Genomic DNA, 24390 nt, shown 5'->3' on the forward strand with positions numbered 1-24390 from the left:
CCAGTTTCACTCAAATAAATCTCATGGTTATCTCTAAAAATCAAAAAAGTTCCTAACATTCCAATGTCATCTTTAGAGATGACTCAAGGTTACTTTATACGTAGTAAAATACCTAATATAGCAGACGAATGGCTTTTAAAGAGAAGAGTTAGAAAAATGAATGATTCTTTTCTTTTACCATGCAAGGCAGAGATTAAGATGTCACAGAAACTGATGACGGCAAGTGTAGGACTGCATTAATACACAACACTGAGATCTCTAAATAGTTAGATAAATTCCATCCATGTTTTTTCCATGTGCACAAATCCAAGGTCATTTCTTCCTCATTGACATATATTTCTACAACCATGCAGTAAAGCTAAGAATCTTGAAAGAGCATCGTGTTTTAAAAAAATTATATTACCTTCTCCTCTACCTTTGTATCTCTTAAGGTTTGTGATTCTTGTAGTTGTTTCAGAGATTCACTGAACAATGAATTATAACTTTCTTGAAGAGATTTCACTTGTTTTTCCAATTCATTTCTTTCTTCATCTGTCATTCTAAAATAACCAGAAAGTATGAAAAAAGGAATGCAAGGCTTCAAGTGATGAAGACGACATATTAGGCTCAATGATTTTGCAAAGTAGAATCCTTTTCTAAATAAGCACGTGGTCATAAAATAAACCCTAAGATACAGATTGCTCAAGTCTCAGAATGACTGTGTATGAAAATTAAGAATGGCCCTTACACATCCAGGAATCCTTCTCTTGCCTGAGAAACAGACTGGAGGAAAGGATATGAATTAATAGATCAGCACTTCTCCAGCATATACACATTTCTAAAATAACAATTGCTGTTACCCGACAGAGGGAAATATCCTACTGTTAGTTCCAACACAGAAATGGGACAGAAAGATACCATTACTCAAGATGAAACTTGTTCAGGCTGAAGTATGAATAAAGATAAAAAAATTACAAGGAGATTAACCTGATTCTCTAAGGTACAAAACAAAGTCATTGTGGAATGATCCTGGGGACAGCCCCAAAAAGGATTTAAGAAAAGGATAGATTTCTTCCCTGCCTGAGGCACTAGCTGAAATAAATGAAGTGCTCTTTTGGAAAAAGTGGGACCAAACTATGGAAAATCAGGTTGCTGCAAGTCTCAGCAAAGAAAGTGAACAATATATCCACACACATTTTCGGAAAAGTAAAGTCACAGAGAATACTACTTAGAATTACTCTTGCCTTAGAATCTTTACTACTCACTAGCTACTGATCTTTAATCTCCCTGAACTCATTTCCTTCTCACTAATATCTGGGAATAATAGGTACATTTCAGGGTTTTGGTAAACACTAGACGTGACTAAAAGTGACAATTAAATTGCTAAGTTTATAGTTGTATGTTATTATATTAAGTAAATTTCTAATTGGCTTCCATTTTTTAAACCTCAATTAAAATTTATCATCTTTTGCTTTGTTGAACATTAACATCACTTCTCTATGTTGAATAAAAGAGCTAATAAAAACCAACATACTTGTCTCCATGTTTTGCCAAAAACAGCTGCATGGTTTGAAGTGCTTCAGATAATTGTTCCTTCTTGGTTGATATTTCTTCACTGGAAATCTGCAAGGTTAAGAAAACATGCTCAAACTCTCCCCCTCATCAAGACTAGAAAATAGTAATTTTTAAACATTAATCAAGTTTTAATTAAGATCCAGATGAAGGGACTACTTTCTGGGTGGCACAAGTCAATAACCAATCAGTGATTACCAGTGTACAGGCCTGAATAAGAAGAGTACTTTATTTAGAATGCCAATTAGGGAAAGTCTCTCTCTCTAACCATAATGCCATCATTTTCATAGGCAATAATACTACTACATCATATGGTTGTCGCATTTGTCACAGCCCAACAGTGAATAAAGGTTGCCTTAACATCCCAAGTGGCCAGAGATTTTTCACTGGCCCAACGTCATCCTTGCATCAAAAAGATACATGAACGTGGAACACTACTCCAAAAGAGTGTCTTCTTTCTCCCATGCTCTTGTATACCCTGCTCTTTTTGAAAAAAAATTATGGTGAAAGCATTAATCTGTAGATATGCAGACCAAGATTAAATATTTTCGATTTCTAAACTTTGCAAAATTCATCTATGAAAGAGGAATAAAATTTATCTGTTTAGGGAAAAGCAAGAAGTTGTAACATTTTTTCCCAATTACGCAGTGTATTACTTCTGAATACTTTCAGAAATGGACTGTTAGTCTTTTAAACAAGCAGAAATGAGAGGAAATGATGGGCAAATGAAAAGTCTATTTTCTCCCAATGTACTCTATTCAGAACAAAGTCAACTTAAAGTCTGTTTTTTTCATGACTACAGGTAATCATGAAGCCATAATGATTTTTAATACACACATTTATTACTCACATCAAATTCCCTTAAATTTCACTTGACACAAAGGCAATCTTTATTAGAGATGTAGGATTTTGGGCATGATCTGCATTTAAAAAGTGTCTACTAAATCCAGTAAAACGAATTTAGTGAAGTTTTGGGCAATTTAAAAGTGCAGAATAAGAAAATACCAAGGTTTATCATCCACATTTCTCAAAAGAAACTTGTTCCCCCAAGAAATCCTTGCTAAGGTTTATGTTCATATTTTAGTTCTTTCTCTGATAGGGGGGAAAAGGAGAAAATAGTTTAAGCTAAATATTTGTATAAAGTTGCTTTGACGGTTTGGGGTTTCAGACACCAAATGTAATTGCTTGCCAACTTCTGATTTCTTCCACACTAATATGAAATGCAGTATGTAAGACTATGAGCTAATATGGCTTTATTTCAGTTGAATACTAATCCAAGTATATACTTGGGTCTATATACTTCTCTAAGGGGAACCGCAGATAAGTTACATCTGCCCTCATATCACAGGCAAAATTAGACAAGACACTGAAGTTTTCTATTTAATTATGTCAATAATGTCTGTTTCAACTGATGACAACTGAACACTGATGCAAAGCTAGAAGAGGAAGCTAATGAGAGCCCCATCATTTCCTAGGGTCAGGCAGCGGCAGGAGGGCAAGTTGAGAAAAATGCTGCTTAACTTAGTGGAAACTTATTTTTTTTTTAAATACAGCCTCAATTCCAGTGTCAAGGCCAGCATCATCAACGCTGGACCTTAGCTATCGATGCCCTGAGAGATTCAAGTAGCACCTTCCAACGGCCATCACGGAGCACTAACATCTCACAAGCTGCAGCTATCCAACTAGTGCTGAGCAGCTGGAGAATACAGCCCACAGCACAAAAGAATTCATTTAGGTGCGGGAAATAATCTAGAATTTCCAGTGACTGACTAGAGAACACTTCTTTGTAAAATACAAAGCACAGCTAAATTAAATCCTCAAAAATGTTGATATCATAGTTTGTATTCGTTGTTCCTGAACCTTTTTGTTAACCTTTGTGAGAACGAGACCATATCTTTATGATAAGGAGTGCATGGATTTAATCTGGGCACAAAATAGGATGACTCTGCTCCTTAGCGACTCTCTTCACTATAATCAAGAAGCAGATCTAACCATTGGAAGAAGCACTAATAGTAAGACTAATAGATGTAGTTCAGGCTTTGGAATCAGAGACACCTCTTCTGCTGCATACTGTAATTCCTTGGGCAAGTTTAACCTCTCTGGCCATCATTGTAATTGCCTATAAAATTGGGGAAAATTAAGGTAAAGAACTAAAGTGGTTTTTTTTAGTTTGACTGCTTCAACTCAGTAAATTCTACCATTATTATGTTTAAACCAGAACCTCAGTGAATACCTTTTGCTTAGAGAAGGGAGATTTTCCAGCCTTCTCGTCATCTCTCAATGTCTTGGTGATATTTGATACCCATTTCTGTAATTCTTTGGCTTTTTCAACATGTTCTTTCTTTTCTTCTTCCAGTGACTTCTGACAAGTGTGAGTGGTAAAAAAAAAATATATTCCAGTAAATGATTGAGCTATGAAACTGACCTCTCCACAGAAAACAAGAATGTAGAAATATTTTTTCATCACACCAGGTTACTGAGTATTTTATTCATTTCCTTAACCATGTTTATCACACCACATAGCAGATGTACTTCCAAAATGTTTATGGTGGCAAAGGAAGCTGTGACATTCTATAATCATCAGTCTAAACTCCCAGCTGGTCTACCAATATGACAAATAAACTCAATTTTATTCATGAAGCACTAGAAGATCTCTGAATTGCTGCTGCCTTTGCATTCGCATTACAATCACAATTGTCTTCACAGAAAAGTATCAAACAAGTGAAAGCTGAAAGAGGCGTGAATGTGTACATACATATGAAAAATGCACAGAATGAAGAAAAATCTTTCCCCCTTTTCCAACACACAATGTTACTTTTAATTACAGAGTCCACCTGGAAATGGGAGATTGTGGTAAACATTTAATATGTAAAGAAAGTTACAATGTACAGAAAAATTAAAAACTTTTTCACTTTTCAAGGCCATCTGAAACACAATAGCTTCAGGGATGTGGGAACAAATTTACATCTTTCTCTTTGATTCTATGGTGCTTTTTGAGGTGCTCTTTCAATGAGTGTAATGGATCACTTAACAAATGGGAGCCCTAACCTCAGGCTGGATCTATTCAGTGACGAGGAATTCTGAAGAAAGGATGCTATGAACTTGCTGGAGTTCATCAAGTTTACCCCATATTCTAGATAAAATACCTTTTGGGGGGGGGGCGCGGTAGACAAGACTAACCTAAAAGCCAAAGGAAACCATTTTGAAGAAGAGTAAATATTTTGCGACTCTCAATTTAAAAATTATTCTCTCTTCTGAACAGTCAGCCATTTCCAGCCCTCAAGAAATAAACAGCCCTTTTGAGTATGTGACATAGTTGCTAGACTGTCTATTTAACTCATGTCGTCATGCTCTGGATGGATATGAAGTAGACAGCATCACCCCCATGCACAGTTACTTAAACACGTGCTATTACGAAGAATAGTAAAGGCTAGAAATTCCCGTCATTAAAGGTTCAGATACTTCTAAGAGTTTAAGTCCTGTGTGGAAATCAAAATCAGCTTTTTCTAAAGCTTCTTTGTATGTCAACTTTCTTTTTGTTTGAGGGCATATTATATTTCTGACATGGGACTTTTGATCTTTGAGTTTCGTAGCAATGAAAACATCTATAATACCCACTTGCAGAGCCTCTTCTAGTGACAGCCGGGAATGAACCTGGGGCTCTATCAACCCCCCGGTCAAGTACTGGAATTCCAAACATCTCATTCCCATTTCCTTACTGATGATATTTGCATTCACAGCCTCCGCCACTGACATCACTTTGTTAGTGACTGGATGGCCGATCCCCGTGATTACTAAGTCACACTGTCGCAGCTGCTGGGCAAACCCCTCATCAACAAGGCCTCTGTGCAAAGCTTCTGCCACTCGGTACTTTTTGCCGGTGAGAGGATCAATTATGCCCCCTGTGCTGACTTGGGCTTCAAGGCATCTGAGGGCAGTAATCCGGTCGACCAAATTTCTGCGGGAAGCCTTTAGGACAGAGATCCTTTCCCCAGTAGTGGTCAGCCAGTACCCCGCAATAGGACTGTGCAAATCCTTCTTGGGAACCAGCCCGCTCAGCAGGGAGTCGGCAAGTTCGGTAAGTGTGATGAGCCCTTCCTGGTACTTTTTGACCAAGGCTTTGTCAACTGTTCCCTGCTCGATAGCCTCATTGATATTGAACTGTAATCCTGTTTTAGTATCGGTCAGCATATGAGAAGGATGCCCATAAGATTCAAAAAACGTGGCTTCCTTCCACTGATACTGTTGCCCTGAAAGCTCAAGATAGGTACTTTTGTCAATTAGGTTTCTCTGGAAAGCCTCATATGCAGTCAGTTCTGCTCCTGTTTTAATATCTACTACAGAAATCCTATGGGTCTTCCCTACATTGAGATTGGAAATGCTCCTCTCCCCGAAGGGAAACAAAAAGCACTGGCAATCTACATCAAACACACACATCCGCAGTAGTTCTGAGTAATAGAGAGCTTGCTTGTTATTGGGATTAGGAAAAACTCTCGTGTTGCTGGATGGCTCGTGTAAAAATTGGAGGATGGCATTATTTAACAAGCCTTGCTGCACAGCAACTTCGGGAGGAACGCGGATGCCTCTCACAGGGTCAATGACGCCCCCACTGGCAATCTGGGCCTCCAACATATGTTTACCTTTCTGTCTGTCAAGCATTCTATTTTCCATAGCTTGGAACACTGACAATGTCTTAGAAGAATATGAATACCCCAGGGCTGCCTTCTCTGCCTCAAGGAGTCTAATTTTGAATTCGGGGTCAATAACTCCTTCAAGGATCGCATCTTCAACAGAGTAGGTCTGACCTGAAATGGGATTGATGATAAAGCCTGTTGCGGCTTGAGCTTCTAAAAATGCTAAAGCCATCATTTTGTCTATTATGATGTTCTTGGCTGCCGAGGCAAATGAAATCTTTTCTTTTGTGGATTCTAGATAAAGCCCTGCAATTGAGGTGGCTCTCGTCAAAAACTTGCTAAGAGTTTTCTGAACTTCGCCAACGGTCTTGAGACCAAGTCGCAGCTGCTCTACTGTTTTCATGTCCAGAAGCTTAGCTTCAACCAACTGCCTGGCGGTCACAGTGTGCCGGAGACCTTGGAATTTAAATTCATCGTCCCTAACTGAACACACATGATCGCCATCCAAATTCTGGAAGGTCTCTCGTTCTGAGCCTTTCTTAATAAACTCTCTCTGGAGTCCACCGGATGCTCTGCACCCTTCCAGCATCCATTCTTCAGCACTGGGACCTGGGTTCTTTTCTTGTTTTAATGTGGTGACTTCTGTGTGCATATCATACTGCTTGCTCTTAGCTATCTGTAACAGGAATTCATGAGACGTTAAAGGCCATCTAAAGAACGTGACGTCACTTTACCCATCCTTAATCCAAATATACTTCCTACAATAACAAAAGTAAGTAAAGAGAAGAAAATTTTCAAAACAAAGAGGGTTCAGGGACAAGTAATATTATTTTGAGAGTGTGAGGTTTACCTGGATGACAATAAAGGTGTTAAAATGGTATGTTTAGGGACACCTGGCTGGCTCAGTCAGTAGAGTGTGTGACTCTTGATCTTGGGGTTTTAAGTTCGAGCCCCACACTGGGTATAGAGATTACTGAAAAATAAAATCTTAAAAAAATGAAATGTTTAAAAAAGATGAAATGTGTCCCCAGAAACTGTTAGAAATTAAAGTGAACTTCTTGGTTTTCCTAGCTTTTAAAACAAACAAAAAAAACATTCTTCAGGGATGCCTAGGTGGCTCAGTCATCCGACTCTTGGTTTCAGCTCAGGTCATGACCCCATGGTTCCAGAGGCTGAGCCCTGGGGCCGACTCTGTGCTGATAGCATGAAGCCTGATTGAAATTCTCTCTCTCACCCCTCTCTCTCTGCCCCTCCCCTTCTCACGCATGTGTGCACTTGCTCTCTTTCTCAAAATAAACATTCAAGAAAAAAATGTCCATCGGAATATAATACCATAGATGTCACAGTATAACTATTACATCTGTGTATTTGATCTCAAACATTTAAAAACTAAAGAATGATAATCTGTAGTAAAGATTCAAGTCAATCACTAGAAAATGATAGCATTAGTTTCTGCCAGAACTACAAAGGGCCAATCTTGCTCAATGTTATTAAAAAATTTAGTGTAGCAGAGAAAGAAAACACAAGAGGAAACTTGACATGAGGTAGCTGATAAGGTCTCAGAATCCAGAGTATACCTCTAAGGGGGCCAAAAGCTTCGCCAGGTCCATTGCACATTTGTCATCCTGATACCTAACCGGTGGCCTGGAATTGTACAGAGCTTCATCTCTTATCTTCTCGATTTCTGACAGTTTTGTAATAGGGTTTGCCTCATCGAAAGTTATCTGTAATTCAGTGCTTGTCTGCGAAAAATACTCAGAGTAACACTGCTGGCTTTTCTCTTTCTCAAGCGGTGCCCCTGATGGCCAGAATTGGACTTCCTTTGGTATCTGGTCAACAACCCGATGTTGCCATTTTTCCTCTGATTGCTGTGACTCTCGCGTCCTTCTCAGCAATGGAGATCTGGTCGCTGGGCGAAGCTGCCCCGTGTTCCTACAGGACAGTTCTCCGGTGTGCTGACACTCCTTTACTGCCATCTCAAAATCCGGTTTGAAGGTACAGTCTTTGGCTGGGTTCTTTTTTTGGATTTCACACTGGAGCAAAACTAACTGATGCTCGTGTTCCTTTATCTGTTGATCCATCTTTTGCTTCAGGCGTTCAACTTCACGTTTCTGGGCTACCAGCTCATCTTCAAGTTTCTGGCACTTTTGGTAATGATTTGCTTCCACATTCTGCCCTCGTTGCATTTGCTCACGATACTGCTGAAGCTGTCTTTCAAGTTCTCTAATATTTGTCTCACACAGCTTGGCGTTCTCTTGAGCCCTGCAGTTTTCTTGCTGGAGAGACACAAAGTCAAGCTGGATGCCTGAGATATCCTTTTCAGTGATAACTTTGGAGTCCATTAACTTTTCCATCTTTTTCCGAAACTCCTCTGCTGAGCGTTTGAACTTGTCAGATTCCTCCTGAAACAGAAGCATCTTTCTGTGGGTCATCTGCTCCTCTATGGTCTTTAAGTGCAGCTCGTCTTGTACCTGTTTCAACCTGTTATTTAACTCCTGCACCTGAGCCTGCTGCAGCTGTACCTTCTGCTCCCCTCGTCGCTTCTCCTCTTTGGAAGCGGTCAGCTCTGCACTCAGGTTTCTAACCTCCTTCTCAGTATTCTGGATGATAATGTTCTGCTGGTCACACTTTTGCTTAAATTCACTGACTAAATTTTGACTTTTGGCCAGGTCTTCTTCGAGGCATTTAATTTTTCTATGGAAATCCTGTTCTGTTTTTGTCTGCTTATGCAAGTGTTCGTTTGTGTTGCGTAGCTGATCTCTAAAACCATCTGCCTGAATTTTCAGGGCCTCACATCTTTGCTGGATAGCCTGTTTCTCTAAAACCACGTTCGCCGATTCGGCCTGAATTCTCTGCATCATTAACTTGGTTTCATTATTCTGCCTCGTGAGCTCATCGACCTTTTGTTTTAGCGTTTCTGCACACTCATTACTTTTCTTCAATTCTTCATTAAGCTTCTGGATCTTATCATTATTTTCTTTTTCAGCTTTAATGTTTTGGAGCAACTGTGCATGGCTTTTCTCAAACTGTTCTTTTAGATGATCCGACTTTCTCTGGCAGAATCGTACTCTTTCATTAGAGGATTCCTTCTCAGCCTGAAGAGAATTCACTTGTGAATTTAAATGCTGAATATCTCTCTCCGTTACAGCACGGGTCCTAGTGATCCTGTCTACTTCTCTTTGCAGCTTCCCTTTTTCCTGTTGAAGACATTCTAATTCCAGTTCATAATTGTGCTTTATTTTCTTAAGATCATTAGCTTCCTGCAAAACTTCTTCAGCTTTGTCTGTGGTTTGGTTCAACTGCCTACTAAGTTCTCTGAGCTGTTGAGAATACCCTTCCTCCACCTGATCCTTCCTTTCCAACTCTAACTTCAGGCACTTCAGCGTATTATTTGTTTCATCCAGTTTTTCTTTTAGCAAACGAGCCTTTTCCTCAGATGAAGTTTTTTCAAGTTGAAGGGCACTGAGTTCGTACTTCAGCTCTCTCATGTCTTTTTCGGCCTTTCTATTGGCGACAGTTAGCTCATCTACCTGCTGTTTGAGTTCTTCTGTTTTCTGTTTGTCTGCTGTTCCCCTGTATGACGTAGCCTGGGCGACTGCACAGGCAGGCGACGTGTTTTCTCTACACGAATACTGCATTTCAGTTATTCTTCTTCTCGCTTCCCGTTCAATTTTCTGCTTTTCTTTCAACTGTTCCTCTGCTATCTGTTTTTGAAATGTTAGGTCTTTTTCCATCTGCTTTATCAGCTTCAAGAGTTCCTCCTCGTTGTCTCTCTTTCTTCTCAATTCTTCCATCAATTTATTTTTTTGTTGTTCCAGGTCATTGAGACTCGAATCTTTTCTTTTAAGATGATCTTCCAGGGTCCTCCTGGTGAAGGTGTTCTCCTCTAACTGGTTCCGGAAGTTCAGGAGGTTTTCTTCCACTGCTGCCCTCTTGGCCTCGGCCTCCAGGGTGAGCCTTCGCACCCGCTCCAGCTCCCGTTCTGCAGCCTCCTTCTCCCTCACAATGGTCTCCAGCTCCCTGCGGTACTGCTTGGCCTCACTCTCGGCCCTGATTTTCTGCAGAGCAATGTCTTCTACGTTTCTCTGCTGCTTTCTCAATTCATTTTCTGCAGCCTCCTTGACCTTTGGAAGTTCTTCCTCTGCTCGAGACTTCTGCTTCTTTAGTTCAGCTACCATTCTCTCCAATTCACTTATCTTTCCCGTAAGTTTGCTATTCTCAATCATTGTTGCCTTTTGACGCTGAAGCAGATCTGAATATGCCCCATGTTCAGAAGTCTCCTTACACTTTTTAATCTACAAGAGATGTTTAAAAGTGTCAAAGTGTTCTATTCAAATTTATCCACAAAAACCTGAAGCGATGCTCATAAAAGTACTTATAAAAACAAGGGAAACAAATCGCAGAACAAGCACCACCACCACCACCACCACCACCACCACCTTCCAGAGAGGAAGCTTCAGAAAGCTGGCAATGGGAAAAGCGAAAAAAAAATCCTTCATGTCAGGTTTGCTAACCCAAAGAATCTTTTCTTGTCTCTCAAGAACAATTTCATTTTGGGGCGCCTGGGTGGCGCAGTCGGTTAAGCGTCCGACTTCAGCCAGGTCACGATCTCGCGGTCCGTGAGTTCGAGCCCCGCGTCAGGCTCTGGGCTGACGGCTCAGAGCCTGGAGCCTGCTTCCGATTCTGTGTCTCCCTCTCTCTCTGCCCCTCCCCCGTTCATGCTCTGTCTCTCTCTGTCCCAAAAATAAATAAACGTTGAAAAAAAAAAATTTTAAAAAGAACCATTTCATTTTAAAAATTAGGTAGGCTCAAGATTTTACAGCAAGAAAGGAGGGACCTCACAAAACATACAGCGTGACCCCAACCTTTTACAGATGAGGACACTGAGGTGCAGGGAGGTCAAATACTTTTGAAAACCCTCACAACAGGTGAGTGACAAAGTGGGAAGTAAGACTCACAACGGCGCCCTTTCAGCTTTCACTCACAACTTAGTCCTACAAGCTAAGAACATAAAGGAACCGAATGACAATTAAGAATTTAGTTTTCAATATGTCACCCAATGGAAATTTAAAATGATATTTACATCTCTCTGTTTTATGGTTAAAGAAACAAAATATGGAGTTTTGGTACTACTTTAAAGAGTCAAAACAAGAAATAATACCTAACATGGGGAAGGAGGAAAATTATATAAAAACTTGTAATTTCTCAAGCCAAATTCCTTATTTGTTTATACTTGCCATATTATGACAATTATAATAATCAGAGTTGCTAATGCAAAGGCAGCTATAGTCCCTTTAGAAAAGATGTGCTTCATATACTCACAGATTTTGTTGTTGTTGTTAATGACATGTCTCATATGAATCCACCTTGACAAGTACCTTTAGATACTCCATAAATATAAAGATATTTGTTAAATACAAATGCTTTTAAAAATATAATTAGGGAGCCAGCTCCAATGTATAGAATAAAAAAAAATTATTTTTCAAATGATAGAAGAATCAGTCTCAGCTAAGAGGAATACATTCTGCATTGACTACAGGACTACATGATCAGGGCTAGTATATAATCCAATTTAATTTCTCTTTATTAATACCATCGGACTATTAGTTTCATATCACTAACTCAAAATTATCATAATTAGAAACAATTTAAACAGGAGTAGTGAAATTATTCTAGGTAGCAGATTTTTTTTTTCTCTGAGAGGCTTTGAATTTTAAGAATTTAATTTACATCATAGACCACACATCTTATACCACTTCTTCTAATTTTTGATCCCCAATAATTTTGACAAGAATATCAGTTGTTTCCTGCTAACCTAAATATGGTTTCTCCTAATAAGAATGTGAATATAAAAACAAATCTCATCACAACATGCAAAAATTAGTGCTCTATTTTATTTTGTTATCAGGATCAACTGGTGACACTGAATCATGCTACCTGTTTAAATATCAAATTTTCAGTATTTTTTTTGAGGTGATTTCTGTTTTTTTTTTTTTTTTCATCTCAATTCCTTATCAAAATCTTTTAAAACTTAGCTGTTGCTAAGAGGTTTTGAGCTGTTTTTTTCTTCTGTCATGTTCTGAGGTTAGAAAAATGAAAAGTCAGAAAGGACATGCTGTCCTTTAATCCCATCAATTAATGCTTGATATGTTTTTCTCTCAACACAGATTAGAAAATCTCTTTATCCATCTAATACCCATTATACTCCACTAACATTTCTTTAATTGGGTTTCATCTTTTGAAATTAACTTCTATCCCTCTTTGATTTTATGTTTATTATTTAAAAAATTCTGCTATCAGACCAAGACATCCAATGTAGGTCCTTGCAGACTGTTTCCTGGGTCTGAAAACCGAACTACGTATCTTTTATAAGACACTGCATTAATATGATCCTTTATTGGTGAATTTTTAATCAGGAATGTGTTCTATCTATTTTGAGTTACAGTCCCTGCATGGTCCTCCATAAATTCTATTGTTTTGACTTTCAATCCAATACGAATCTTTTACATTTCAAAAGATGACAAGCCTAATCTCAGGCTTTCTGAAATATTTTTTTGTTCTATCAACTTCTAGTATTATACCTCATCAGATAAACTAAGCAAAGTGGCTCATGTATGTGCAAATCACATATACACTATTAAGAAAGGAAAAGGACTTATATTTAACTACTAAATATGCAATCTAAAAGATCTACATATCATTTTAAGTGGAATCATATCTCTCAAAATCTAAAAAGGTAAAAAAAAATTATAGATGTTCTTTCACTGATGAGAGATGTATACTGATTATTTGGTCACAAATATTCTGGTTCTCCTTTTTAACTGAAAAGAAATCTAGTTATAAAGACTTGCAATTAGCTACGTTAGTGAATTAGTTGCAGAAAACTGTTAACTCTGAACAGACTAAAATAGTAGAAAATAAAGTAACATCTATTAGACATTCACTACCATTTACATTCTCTCATTATAAGAAGTGTTAACATTAAGTATAATCATCTTCAGAATTATCAACAGCCTAATTTAAAACAGCTAATGCCTCGCAATTTATTTACTTTAGCATTCTGTCTACTATTTTTGTCTGTTCTGAGGTTAGGCATAGAAAACATATTAAGATAATAAAGCATAGCATTATCCCTTCAAAATTAGATACAACAACTTTTTATGACAATGTATTTTCATCAACTGCTTGCTCTACTTCTGAATATATTTTGTGAATGTAGAATAAAAACACAGAAATCCTCCAAATTAGAATGGTACTTAAATAGTCTTTTTACCATTCACCATAGATCTTTAGGAAAAATCAAAATAAAAACCTCCACAATTCTTAAAAAGTAGTATCATTTTGTGCAAAAACCTTTCTTCTAAATTGATTGATTTTATGTTTTAAATCCTTAAAGATGTAAATCACTTTAAAATGCTTAAGAGAAATGTGTTTAAGTAGTATTTCTGTAGACATTTTAACAGTAGTAACTATACCTCAAAGAAGTATACTTCTCAAATGTGAGAAAAAATGAAAAAAATTCTGCCAAACTACCAACATTCCATAATATAAATAGAGCCATGACTCTAATAATATTAGCATCTTAGAGTGAAAATCAACAATGTCTTCCCTATTTGAGAGAATCTTAGAAACAAACTAAAAAATCCTAGGCTTCTACTCTTTCTCATTGTGATTTTCTAATTAAATAATTACTTCTCAACCATGTACAGTTTTTTTTTGTTTTCCCAAAAATATTATAGTTCCTTTTAGTTAGCTGTTCATAGTTAATGGTTACCTCCTCCTCTTCCAGCCTCTTTAATGAATCACCAGCAAATTTAATATATTGTGTCATGAGGGTGACCAGAGCAGTATATCGGGTCCTTAGGTCCATGAACTGCAAATAATGAAATAAATAATAAAAACACAATCTCCAGTGGCTCTAAGTGAGTTTAATGAATGTTGATTAATAATTATAACATTAACTAGGCTTTGTGACAGTAAAATACACAACTGCCCAATAGTGGTAAGTAGGCAGGAATGAGCTTCTTACTGCTGTGCAAACCATACTACATGACAATTCTCTAAATGTAATGATGAAGTACATTTATAATTCTCTGTAATTAATACTTAATCTTGGAATAAAGCTTTTCAAAGGATTTTCTAGAACCCTTAATAAAATGTATTGTTTTAGGTAGAGAGTTTCTTTTTTGGGACAAGGAAAAAAGTTCTGGAAATGGGCAGTGGTCATGTTTGCAAAACAGTGTGAATATACTGAGTGCCACTGAACTGCACAGTTAAAAATGGTTAAAATGGTACATTTCCTATTATATATATTCTACTACAATACAAATAGATAATTATAATTCTTTCAGTAGTGTTTCTCTCTTTTATGTCCCCTCCCTTCTTTCATGCTTTTACTACCTCTTGAATAATAAGATCTGCTGAGCTCTGCATTCTTCGGCGTTTCACTGGAGATTTTTGTTGTGAATCTACCATGGCCCGGTAGGTCATTGTTTGTAATTCATAGTCCTGTATAATGGAGTCAATAAGACTAAATTACTTAAAGCAAAGCATTGACACTTCATTCTACAGTGACTCGGTGACTTGATACAGAGAAATGGAACCTAGTTTCACTGAGCAACATTACAAAATTACTGCAAAACTACACTTTAAGGAATCTATCTAATCCTGGAATGTTTCCAAGGCGGTAATAAAAATAAGAAATATTTAGGGTGATCAGAAAAGTTTCCTAGGTCTCTTTAGAAGTTCATGGGAACATTTAGTTACAATATGCTAGTTATATTCAGCCTCCCTTTCCTCTGGCTGGGCAATGGAAGAGTAGGTCTGATGGCTAAAGCCCAGGCATTGTCAACAGCTTCAAACACATGGGAACTGTCTCCTAAGAAAGTCAAGCTCTTCCAGGGAATATTCTAGCAATAGTAAAGAAGAGAGACAGACAGAGAGAGAGAAAGAGAGAGACAGAACATACACAAACATGCACAAAATGATAAAAAAAAAAAAATTTCAGAGCTATGCATTTATTCTGGGGTGTCGTGTGTGATTGGGAGAAAATGAATGAACCCGAGGCTGACGTGTGCCTCACATGTCACAAAGAATTATTAGGTAAGTGTCACAGGGTTCAAATGAAGATTCTCTGTTTTTACTTTTTAACACAGTGGAATTATTTGCAGAGGCTTTTTTTTTTCTTCAGTATTTTGTTGACTCACATACCTGAACATTGAACTTGATGCAAGTAACTGAATCTTCTTACCTTCACTGTAGTTGAGTACTGTTCTGCATATTTTTGACACTCATCCATTTTGCTCTGTTTCATTTCTATTTCGGACACCAGCATCTATAAACACATAGAGTTTAGAAGAAAGAGAACAAGGAACTCTATGCTATTTAACTACTAAAATGCTCAGGAACTAAGAAATAACCATACCCTTTAATAATAAAGCTCTTTAGTCCTTTGTACTTAGTATGTAGTGAGGCAAATTACAAACTTCTAGATTAAGCCACATAAGTGACCCAGCCTCAGGGGGCTTCCAAAGCAAAAATTACTAAACTCCCCAGGAATTATCCAAAAGTGGACTGAAGGCCTTGGCCCCCCCCCCATTCCTGATCAAAGTGGAACTGGACACTATTGTCCCCTCAAGATGGAACAGAAATCTCAAAGAATTCAATTCTCTGTCAAATGTGGCTGTTTAATTTTCTACAGACACTAGCCATTTTTATTTATTTAAGATACTGCAAAACTATTGTGGCCACCAAAGTGCCAAAGAGATTTCCATACTAATGATTAAATGACCATACTTATGAGTAAATGATTAAATTTGAACACTGTCCCAACGTGCTATTTTCTAATGCCTTATATTTTCAAAAACGACTTCTAAGAAATCAAAGTACGTGATGGATGTAAGTTTGGACTATAGGATTTTAATATTTATGATTTACTCCTTGCCTTCCTCCAGATAGTTGCTGGCTTTCTTTTAACAAGGTAAAGGAAGATAAGGGTCATGACTCAACCAAGGCACAACCTTAGCATAAGGAACTGTTTTTACATACCTTCTGTTGATTCAACTGTGTGGCTAGAGTTTTACTATTTTCAGGCTGATTTTCCTGAATTTTTCTCTGGGTAGTTTCAACTTGCTGGATCCAATCATCTAAAGGGTGATAAGTATCTCTATAGTACTTCAGTGATTTGCCAATGCCTTCTAAGTCCCGTAACCTAAGAGAATAAAAACAAGATACTCATAGTTTCCAACAGTATCCCTTAAGAGAGTGCAAGGTATAGTGAGACATACAACGCACTAGGTACAACAATAGGGATAAGTGTAAAGAATTCAAGGCCTATCTCCAAGGGACTCACTCCATACTGGCTTAGGTTGAATATAAACATTTTGCCCTGGGGTTGTACAACTTAGTAGTTCTGATTTTTCTAGGTTCAAGCCCAACAGACTAAAACTAAAAATCAAGAAAATTGGAAACTTAACCATAATTATTATCAATTGGCATATCTTAAATACCCAAAGCTTGCATCCAATGGCAGTTCTCTTTTGAAATAATGACAAAGTATTTCAATAGGTGGCTCAACATGGACTCAGAGAGCGCTTTCTAGGAAGTGTGAGAAAAAAAAAAAAACCTCAGTTTCTATGATTTTAAGACTACTATATTAAACATTTACTACATAACATATTTTACAGAAATTAGATAACATATATTTGGACATAATTTTACTTCTCAAGAATGGCCCTGTATTATAAAAGCACTTTATTGGCATTAATATAAACATTACAATGAATGATAAAGGACAGGACTTGATTTCCTTTAAGATGAGCCCTAAAACCATCCCATTTGCTTTCACTTTTTTACTTCAGTCACTGGGTGAATGATTTCAACTTTCTTGTAACCTAAATTAAAATGAACATCAGGTCATTACAATCGCTTTACACTTCTTAGGTGTAGTATAGATTGATTCATACAGCCCTCTCAAACACATGATCCATGTTCTTACTAAGTCTTGGTTATTTGAATATTGTACATTGGCAATAACTCATAGAACTTTATTTTTTTCCTTCAGAAAAGACGAGTAGATTTACTATACCAATGCCAGAATACATCAGCAGTTTTAGCAAAATAGAGTTAAGGGGCTCCTGGGTGGCTCAGATGGTTAAGCATCCAATTCTTAATTTTGGCTCAGGTCATAATCTCAGGGTTCATGAGTTTGAGCCCCACATCGGTCTCTCTGCTGCCAGTACAGAGCTTGATTAGGATTCTCTCTCTCTCTTTCTCTCTCTCTCTCCCACTCTCTGCCACTCCCCCGCTCTCCTTCTCTCACACTCTCTCTCTCAAAATAAACATTGAAAACATTTTTTAATTAAAAGAGTTGAAAAACATTTATTTTGAAGTTAACTGTCTTGCTAAAGCCCACCAAAACAAAAAGAAATATAATTAGATAGAGCTCTTGCAATTAATCAAACTAACTATATATGGAAAGTAACTCTGTGAAATTAACTATATATGAAGTTTTAAAAAACCTAGTAACTTTAGATTTTACTAGAACACAAGGATAAGCATTATATCTGTGCTGAAACTGAACACAAGAGGATACTAACCTGTTGTCAATCTGAACGTGAATATTTTGCCACCTTTCAACTAATTGGTCTGCTTTTTCTTTGTGCCAGTCAAAATCAAGGTCCCGTTCTTTATAGGTTTTAAACATTTCATCACTGATGGCTTTAGCTTTCTGCAACTCATCCTCTAATGCATGGAATACCTCTCTCTTTTCATCTACTTCAGACCTCCATTGCTAAAATACATTAATGGGTGAAAGTTATAAAAATGTGTCAGCCACTCACTAGGCAAACACACTCTTTACCTAATTTTACAATTTATGTACAAATGACTGATATAAAATAAAGACTATCTTTCATAAACAAAAATAATATATTAGTTTGAACCATATGAAATTATCAATATCTGACTGCACTTTGATCTTTAAAAAAAGCAATTTTATAAAGTTCAGCCTAAAATAATTTGCATATCAATAAAAGAAAATTAAGCAAGACTATTTCTTAAGTATCTACTAATCTCATTGGTTAAAAGTGAATACTTGCATTAAAAATCAAAGAGACCATTTTTCACTCCTTCGCAATAATTTTATATTCATGCTTTATACATAGAAATATCAATACAGACGAGTACAATTACCTGTCTACTTCCCTTCTTGAATTAACTCCTCTACTTACATCCTTAATGTCTTAACTGCCTCTTTCAGCAAGAGAATCTACTAAAAATAATATAATTTTTAGCTTCAACTCCTTTTGCTCACATGAATTGATTATAAAAAGCTATTATCAAAAAGATGCAAATTTCAAATGAGAAAAACTATCCACAAACTAAAAATGACTCATTTATGCTAAGGTATGGCTATAGAGAGATATGAAATGAAATGAATATAAATATATTCAAATTAAGTTATTTACTTAATGTTTGAAGATCCAGGTGCTGGAGAAATAAAGTATGACCTTATAAAAGAGCCAGAAGTGAGACACATACCTTTAAGGTACTTATTAGATTCTCAATATTATTCTTGTCAGCTATAACTGCTTCCTCTTCACACAGTTTAGTTTCATAGAGTTTTACCAGGGCTTCTGCTGCTTGAGTGTTTTTCAACACCAAATTAACAGTTTTCAGTCTAAAAAAGAGAATGCAACAACAGCTTCCTATTAGTAAATGTTTATTTTCCAATAACACAGTCCTGACGCACCATAATGACGCACGATACAGCTGTTCTTCATCTTGCAGCACTGAGACATTTACTACGAGATCAACATTCAACTAACTCTCTTCTTAATGGAGGGCATGTGCTCTCATGCCCTGCCCTGCAAATGCTCTTTTGCAAGAGATTGCAACATAAGGTGGTCTTCTTTCAAACCTTATTTAGACCAAGCTCTAGAGGAAAAAATACTATGGGCTCCAACAGATGTGGGATTAAAACTATGGGCAAAATGTGGGAACACCTGTCCACATATGCTCTAATCTGAGGCACATTTCCTTTCAATATGAAGCATAATAAATCCATGGAAATATTTAGTACATTTGTTATTAAAACAAAAAAAGGGAGTATTTACTTTAATAAAGATGAATGTTTTAAATGAACAGCATGTGTATATAGGACAGTTGTATGAAGCAAATTAAAAAAAAATTTTTTTAATGTTTATTTATTTCTGAGACAGAGAGAGACAGAGCATGAGTCGGGGAGAGGCAGAGAGAGAGAGAGACACAGAATCCGAAACAGGCTTCAGGCTCTGAGCTGTCAGCACAGAGCCCAACGTGTAGCTCGAACTCACAAACCATGAGATCATGACCTGAGCCGAAGTCGGTCACTCAACTGACTGAGCCACCCAGGCACCCCATGAAGCAAATTTATATTAAGACAGTGGTTACAGGGGTGCCTGGGTGGCTCAGTAGGTTGGGTATCCGACTCTTGGTTTCTTCTCAGGTCATGACCTCATGGTTTTGTGGATTTGAGCCCAACACTGGGCTCTGTGCTGGCAGCATGGAGCCTGCTTGGGATTCTCTCTCTCCCCCTCTCTCTGCCCCTCCCCCACTCACACTCTCTCTCTCTCTCTCTCTCAAAATAAACTGTAAAAAAATAAAAATAAATAAAAAGACAGAGATTACATACTTATCTATGTAAGTGGAAGACATAGAATAGACTTGGTTCATGTTCTGAATGACCACACCGAGCTCAGACCGTAAGGTGGGCACTGATGCAGAGGTTGCTGCTTGACTGAAAAATTCTTCACATTTATTTGTGATTGTTCCCAAATCATCTTTAAGTCGCTCCAGCTCTTTCTTTAGTTTCTATAAAACAGAGAATAAACATAGGTATTGGGCTGTCACTGCAGATGGGGCATCTTTCCTAAAACAGTTTAAAAACACACAATTTACATTATAATCACTGACTTAAAAAGCTACATATTCTTGGGGCGCCTGGGTGGCGCAGTCGGTTAAGCGTCCGACTTCAGCCAGGTCACGATCTCGCGGTCAGTGAGTTTGAGCCCCGCGTCAGGCTCTGGGCTGATGGCTCAGAGCCTGGAGCCTGTTTCCGATTCTGTGTCTCCCTCTCTCTCTGCCCCACCCCCGTTCATGCTCTGTCTCTCTCTGTCCCAAAAATAAATAAACGTTGAAAAAAAAAATTTTTTTTAAAAAAGCTACATATTCTTTACTTTTTCTTTATCATGGAAAGTAAGCCACAGCATTCAAGTCTCATAATCAGTAATTCCCTTACTGCCCATCTCCTTGGGCACAAATACCTAACTCCGTGCTTCTGCATTCAGCAGGTGGTCAATAAACATAGATGACTTTCACTATGACAAGTCCAGTAATAGGGTACACATTTCTACATTTACCGGAGTCAAATATAGAACTGAATTACAGAATCCTGCTTCACAATAAGAAATAAACACATAATCAGATCTCACAACGTGACCAGTGGGCAAAGCTGAGCATATGAAGTCACTGGAGTTTGACAGTGAAGGCCACCGAGACAGTAATTTACCTTAAGTTAATTCTGTCCCAACACATTTACGAATCTCACCTCCTGCTCAGTGATTCTGAACACACTTTCATGCAAATCATCTCTTTCCAGTGGAGTGCGGATCTGTCTAATCAACCGATCTTCGCAACTCTCTAACCGAAGTCTAATGTTTCGAACTTCAGAGATGTACAGGTTATACACAGATTCCTCTTGCTCCTCTGTGAACGTAAATGTAACGTTTAGAAAATACCTTGTTTTCCGTCTTCTGGATGCTGCTGTTCGTATCCTAATGTGGCAGTGTTACTACTACTGGGACATAGCTGGTTGAACCACTGTTACCAGGCATTCACCAAAATCTCACCCTAAAGATATAAATCTCGAAACAGTGGACATCACAGTTTATGAACAGTTAATAATATTTCCCCAAAAGTGCCAATTTCTGATTTATTTTTTAATGTTTTATTTATTTTTGAAAGAGAGAGAGTGAGAGTACACAAGTGGGGAAGGGACAGAAAGAGAGGGAGACACAGAATCTGAAGCAGACTCCAGGCTCCGAGCTGTCAGCACGGAGCTGATGCAGGGCTCAAACCCAAGAACTGTGAGATCATGACCTGAGTCAAAGTCAGATGCTTAACTGAATGAGCCACCCAGGTGCCCCGCCAATTTCTGATATGATGTCCAAGGAAAGTAAATATATTATGCTGTTTTATGATCACAAAAATGTGAATTATATTAGCTGCAGATTAATTTTTTAAATTAAAAACCCTTAAAAATGAAAGGTAGGTAAAGAATTTGTTAATGTTTCAAAAAAATTTTTAATAGATTACTAATAAATTCTTTTGTCTCTAGGTAATATCAAAAGATTTCAGAATAAAATATATATTTAACAGAAGTTAACTAGACACAACCTTTTCCTCTAACCCCTGTATAAAATCCAGTTTGGATTATGGGAACTCTCTGTACTTTCCTCTCAATTTTACTATGAATCTAAAACTGCTCCAAAAGATAAAGTCTTTAAAAAAAAAAAATCCAGATTCGGTACATAGAAAAATGACTGAAACTAAAAGATCATTCGGAACATTGCATTACAAAATAGTGACAATACTGGAGGGTGCCTGGGTGGCTCAGTGTGTTAAGTGCCTGACGTTGACTCAGGTCATGATCTCATGGCTTGTGGGTTCAACCGCCACGTTGGGCTCTGTGCTGACAGCTCAGAGTCCGGAGCCTGCTTTGGATTCTGTGTCTCCCTCTCTCTCTGCCCCTCCCCTGCTTGTGCTCTGTCTCTGTCTCTCTCAAATAAATAAAAATTTAAAAAATTAAAAAAAAAAAGAAAGGAAATGCTGAAAAGCAGATGTGTTAAGAATTCACCATTTGTCATATTATTTGGTTGGCATTTTTTAATTAGTTGATCATTTAGAAATAAATGAACCTCTCTTGTATCTTCCTACCACAAACATACTTTTAATTTCTATGTCTGATAGGTAGCACTGTGCCTAACTATCATAGGTTGGGTAATAGAACACTCCTAAGATCAAGATTCCCACTGACAGCAGAAAATAGCCTGATCTAAACACCTATGGAGGGAAAAAAAGATAAAGACTCCCATGCTTTACCTCTTTCTGCTGATTTAAGAAGTTCTTGATAATACTGCTTACATACATTAACCTCCTTTTCCAGTTGCGTTATATCTGAGCCTGAAAATATTTGGGATTCCTGGCTATCTTCCAGAAAGTCTTCAAAACGAGACTGCAGGTTACTCAGAACTTGTTGATGTTCACCAGGTAACATTGTCTTTATCTAAGGAAGACCAATGATCCATGTAATCAAGTGATTATGGTACTAAGAGCTAAATTTAAACAGGACAGTTCTTAAGTTAGGGTCTCCTGGTACACATCAGTTCATATTGATAGCCATAAATAGAAGAACCATTTGAAATTAATGCAATTCTTAATTAACATTTTTGAGTTTTAAAAGATGAGGAAAAACAAGATTATAAAACATCAAAAAATGAAATCACATTATCCCATAAGTTCAAACACTATAGCCTGTCTCCTTATCAAAATGTATTAAGCACTGAATGAAATGTGATCTCCAGATTTCCCCAATTCTTACAAAGTGCCTGTATATAGCAGGTATGTAACAAATAACCATTAAATGGATGAATATTAGCATGGCTCTGCTGGGCTCCATCCTATCCTGTAACAAAAACAAAATTCCACCCCTCGTGCTAATGTGCCCCACATTTTTGGACAGATCAGGCTGATGTGTAGATTTATACTTACTGAAGCCACATTGCTAGCTCGAATTCTATCAATTTCATTGATGAGATAATGCCAGGACACTACACTCTTCATGTTTATGTGAGACTCATGCCAAAGAGTCAGGACATTCTGATACTGTTGCTCAATTCTGAAAAATATGAAAAACAAACAAACACTTAATTCTTTTCACTCCCTCTGAAAACATGCTACAATTTTTCTGTTTGTGAACTATCCCGTGTTTACTAGTTCTAGATCCTTCTGATCCTGTGGGCCTTGACAAAGTATTGATTGTTTCTTCAACCTTCAGAGAGCCTCCAAACCCAGTTCTACGTGTTTAGTGAACACATACACACCTGTTTGCAAAGTCAACTGCTTCTTTGTTTGGTGGAGGGACTGTGAAGCACACAGACGGGACCATAGCCTCATTCCCAGTGGGGCTGATGACCTTCCATTTCGCACGGTGAGAATTGTTGGCCAAAACACATTCATCATCTTTGTAAATGGTTATCTGGTTTTAAATGAAGAAAAGAATAACGCAATGAGGTCACTATCAACTAATCCTTTATCATACCCAATCTTGGGATTTTTTTGTTTGTTTGTTTTTTGAGGTAGAAAACTCTACCACGAGAACAAGCAATATGACCTCATTTTTAAAATATTAAGAATAGGGGAGCCTGGGTGGCTCAGATGGTTAAGCATCTGACTCTTGATTTCAGCTCAGGTCACGATCTCACGGTTCATGGGTTCAAGCCCCAAGTTGCACTCTGCACTGACAGCACGGAGCCTGCTTGGTATTCCCCTCTGCCCCTCCCCTGCTCACCCTCTCTCTCTAATAAATAAACTTTAAAATAAATTAAGAAATACAAGAACAGTGCCAGAAATTGGTCTACTTCTACAATACCTCAATTTGTCTGTAGTCACAGATAGCTTTGATTGGAATAGAAGTTTTGAGTGGACAGTCAGGATTCCTCGGCTTCAGCTGAATTATTGTTTTTGCTCTCCCCATCAGGCTTGCTACTGTGCTTTTATACTGTAAAAGTTCTTCTTTCTCTTCCTAAGTAATACATAAGACAGATATTGAAAAATAAAAGACTTGTACTCTCTCTTCTTTTAGGGCTTTACACAAACAAAATTGCATCACAAAAGTCCCTGACCACCTGGTTTAAACATTCAAGCCCTCCCCGCCCCCTCTGGCATCTCTCATTCCCTTGTCTTTATGAGATGTTTTTTTTTCCTCTTTAGCATTTACCACTATGCTACCTATATTTTACTCATTTACCATGTTTACTGCCTGCTCCCCCTCTCGCACAGAAGCACCAGGAATGTGGGGATTCTTGTCTCTTTTCTTCACTGCTCTATCTCCAGTACTTAAAATAGTGTCTACCATATACAAAGTGCTTACAGTTATTTGTGAAGT

At 37.6% G+C, this 24390-nt stretch overlaps 1 protein-coding gene across 20 annotated transcripts in view; it reads right to left on the reverse strand.

Moving 5' to 3' along the window:
- Positions 1-24390, reverse strand: part of DST (dystonin) — a 496232-nt gene that overhangs the window by 142515 nt on the left and 329327 nt on the right. For 19 of the 20 annotated variants that reach the window (XM_043591694.1, XM_043591680.1, XM_043591693.1 and 16 more), the window contains 15 exons: positions 23875-24027; positions 23327-23481; positions 22995-23121; positions 22326-22509; positions 20773-20930; positions 19858-20036; positions 18726-18864; positions 17783-17976; positions 16233-16395; positions 15436-15519; positions 14586-14693; positions 13960-14058; positions 3785-3913; positions 1514-1602; positions 404-539 (listed from right to left, as the gene is read on the reverse strand). In XM_043591694.1, coding sequence (XP_043447629.1) covers positions 404-539; positions 1514-1602; positions 3785-3913; positions 13960-14058; positions 14586-14693; positions 15436-15519; positions 16233-16395; positions 17783-17976; positions 18726-18864; positions 19858-20036; positions 20773-20930; positions 22326-22509; positions 22995-23121; positions 23327-23481; positions 23875-24027 — 2097 coding nt within the window. Of the gene's footprint in view, positions 1-403; positions 540-1513; positions 1603-3784; positions 3914-4019; positions 6862-7762; positions 10481-13959; positions 14059-14585; positions 14694-15435; positions 15520-16232; positions 16396-17782; positions 17977-18725; positions 18865-19857; positions 20037-20772; positions 20931-22325; positions 22510-22994; positions 23122-23326; positions 23482-23874; positions 24028-24390 lie in introns of those variants that run through there. The other variant, XM_043591699.1, reaches the window with a different exon arrangement.

This window comes from Prionailurus bengalensis, chromosome B2 (genome assembly GCF_016509475.1).
Source record: "Prionailurus bengalensis isolate Pbe53 chromosome B2, Fcat_Pben_1.1_paternal_pri, whole genome shotgun sequence".
Classification (NCBI taxonomy): domain Eukaryota; kingdom Metazoa; phylum Chordata; class Mammalia; order Carnivora; family Felidae; genus Prionailurus; species Prionailurus bengalensis.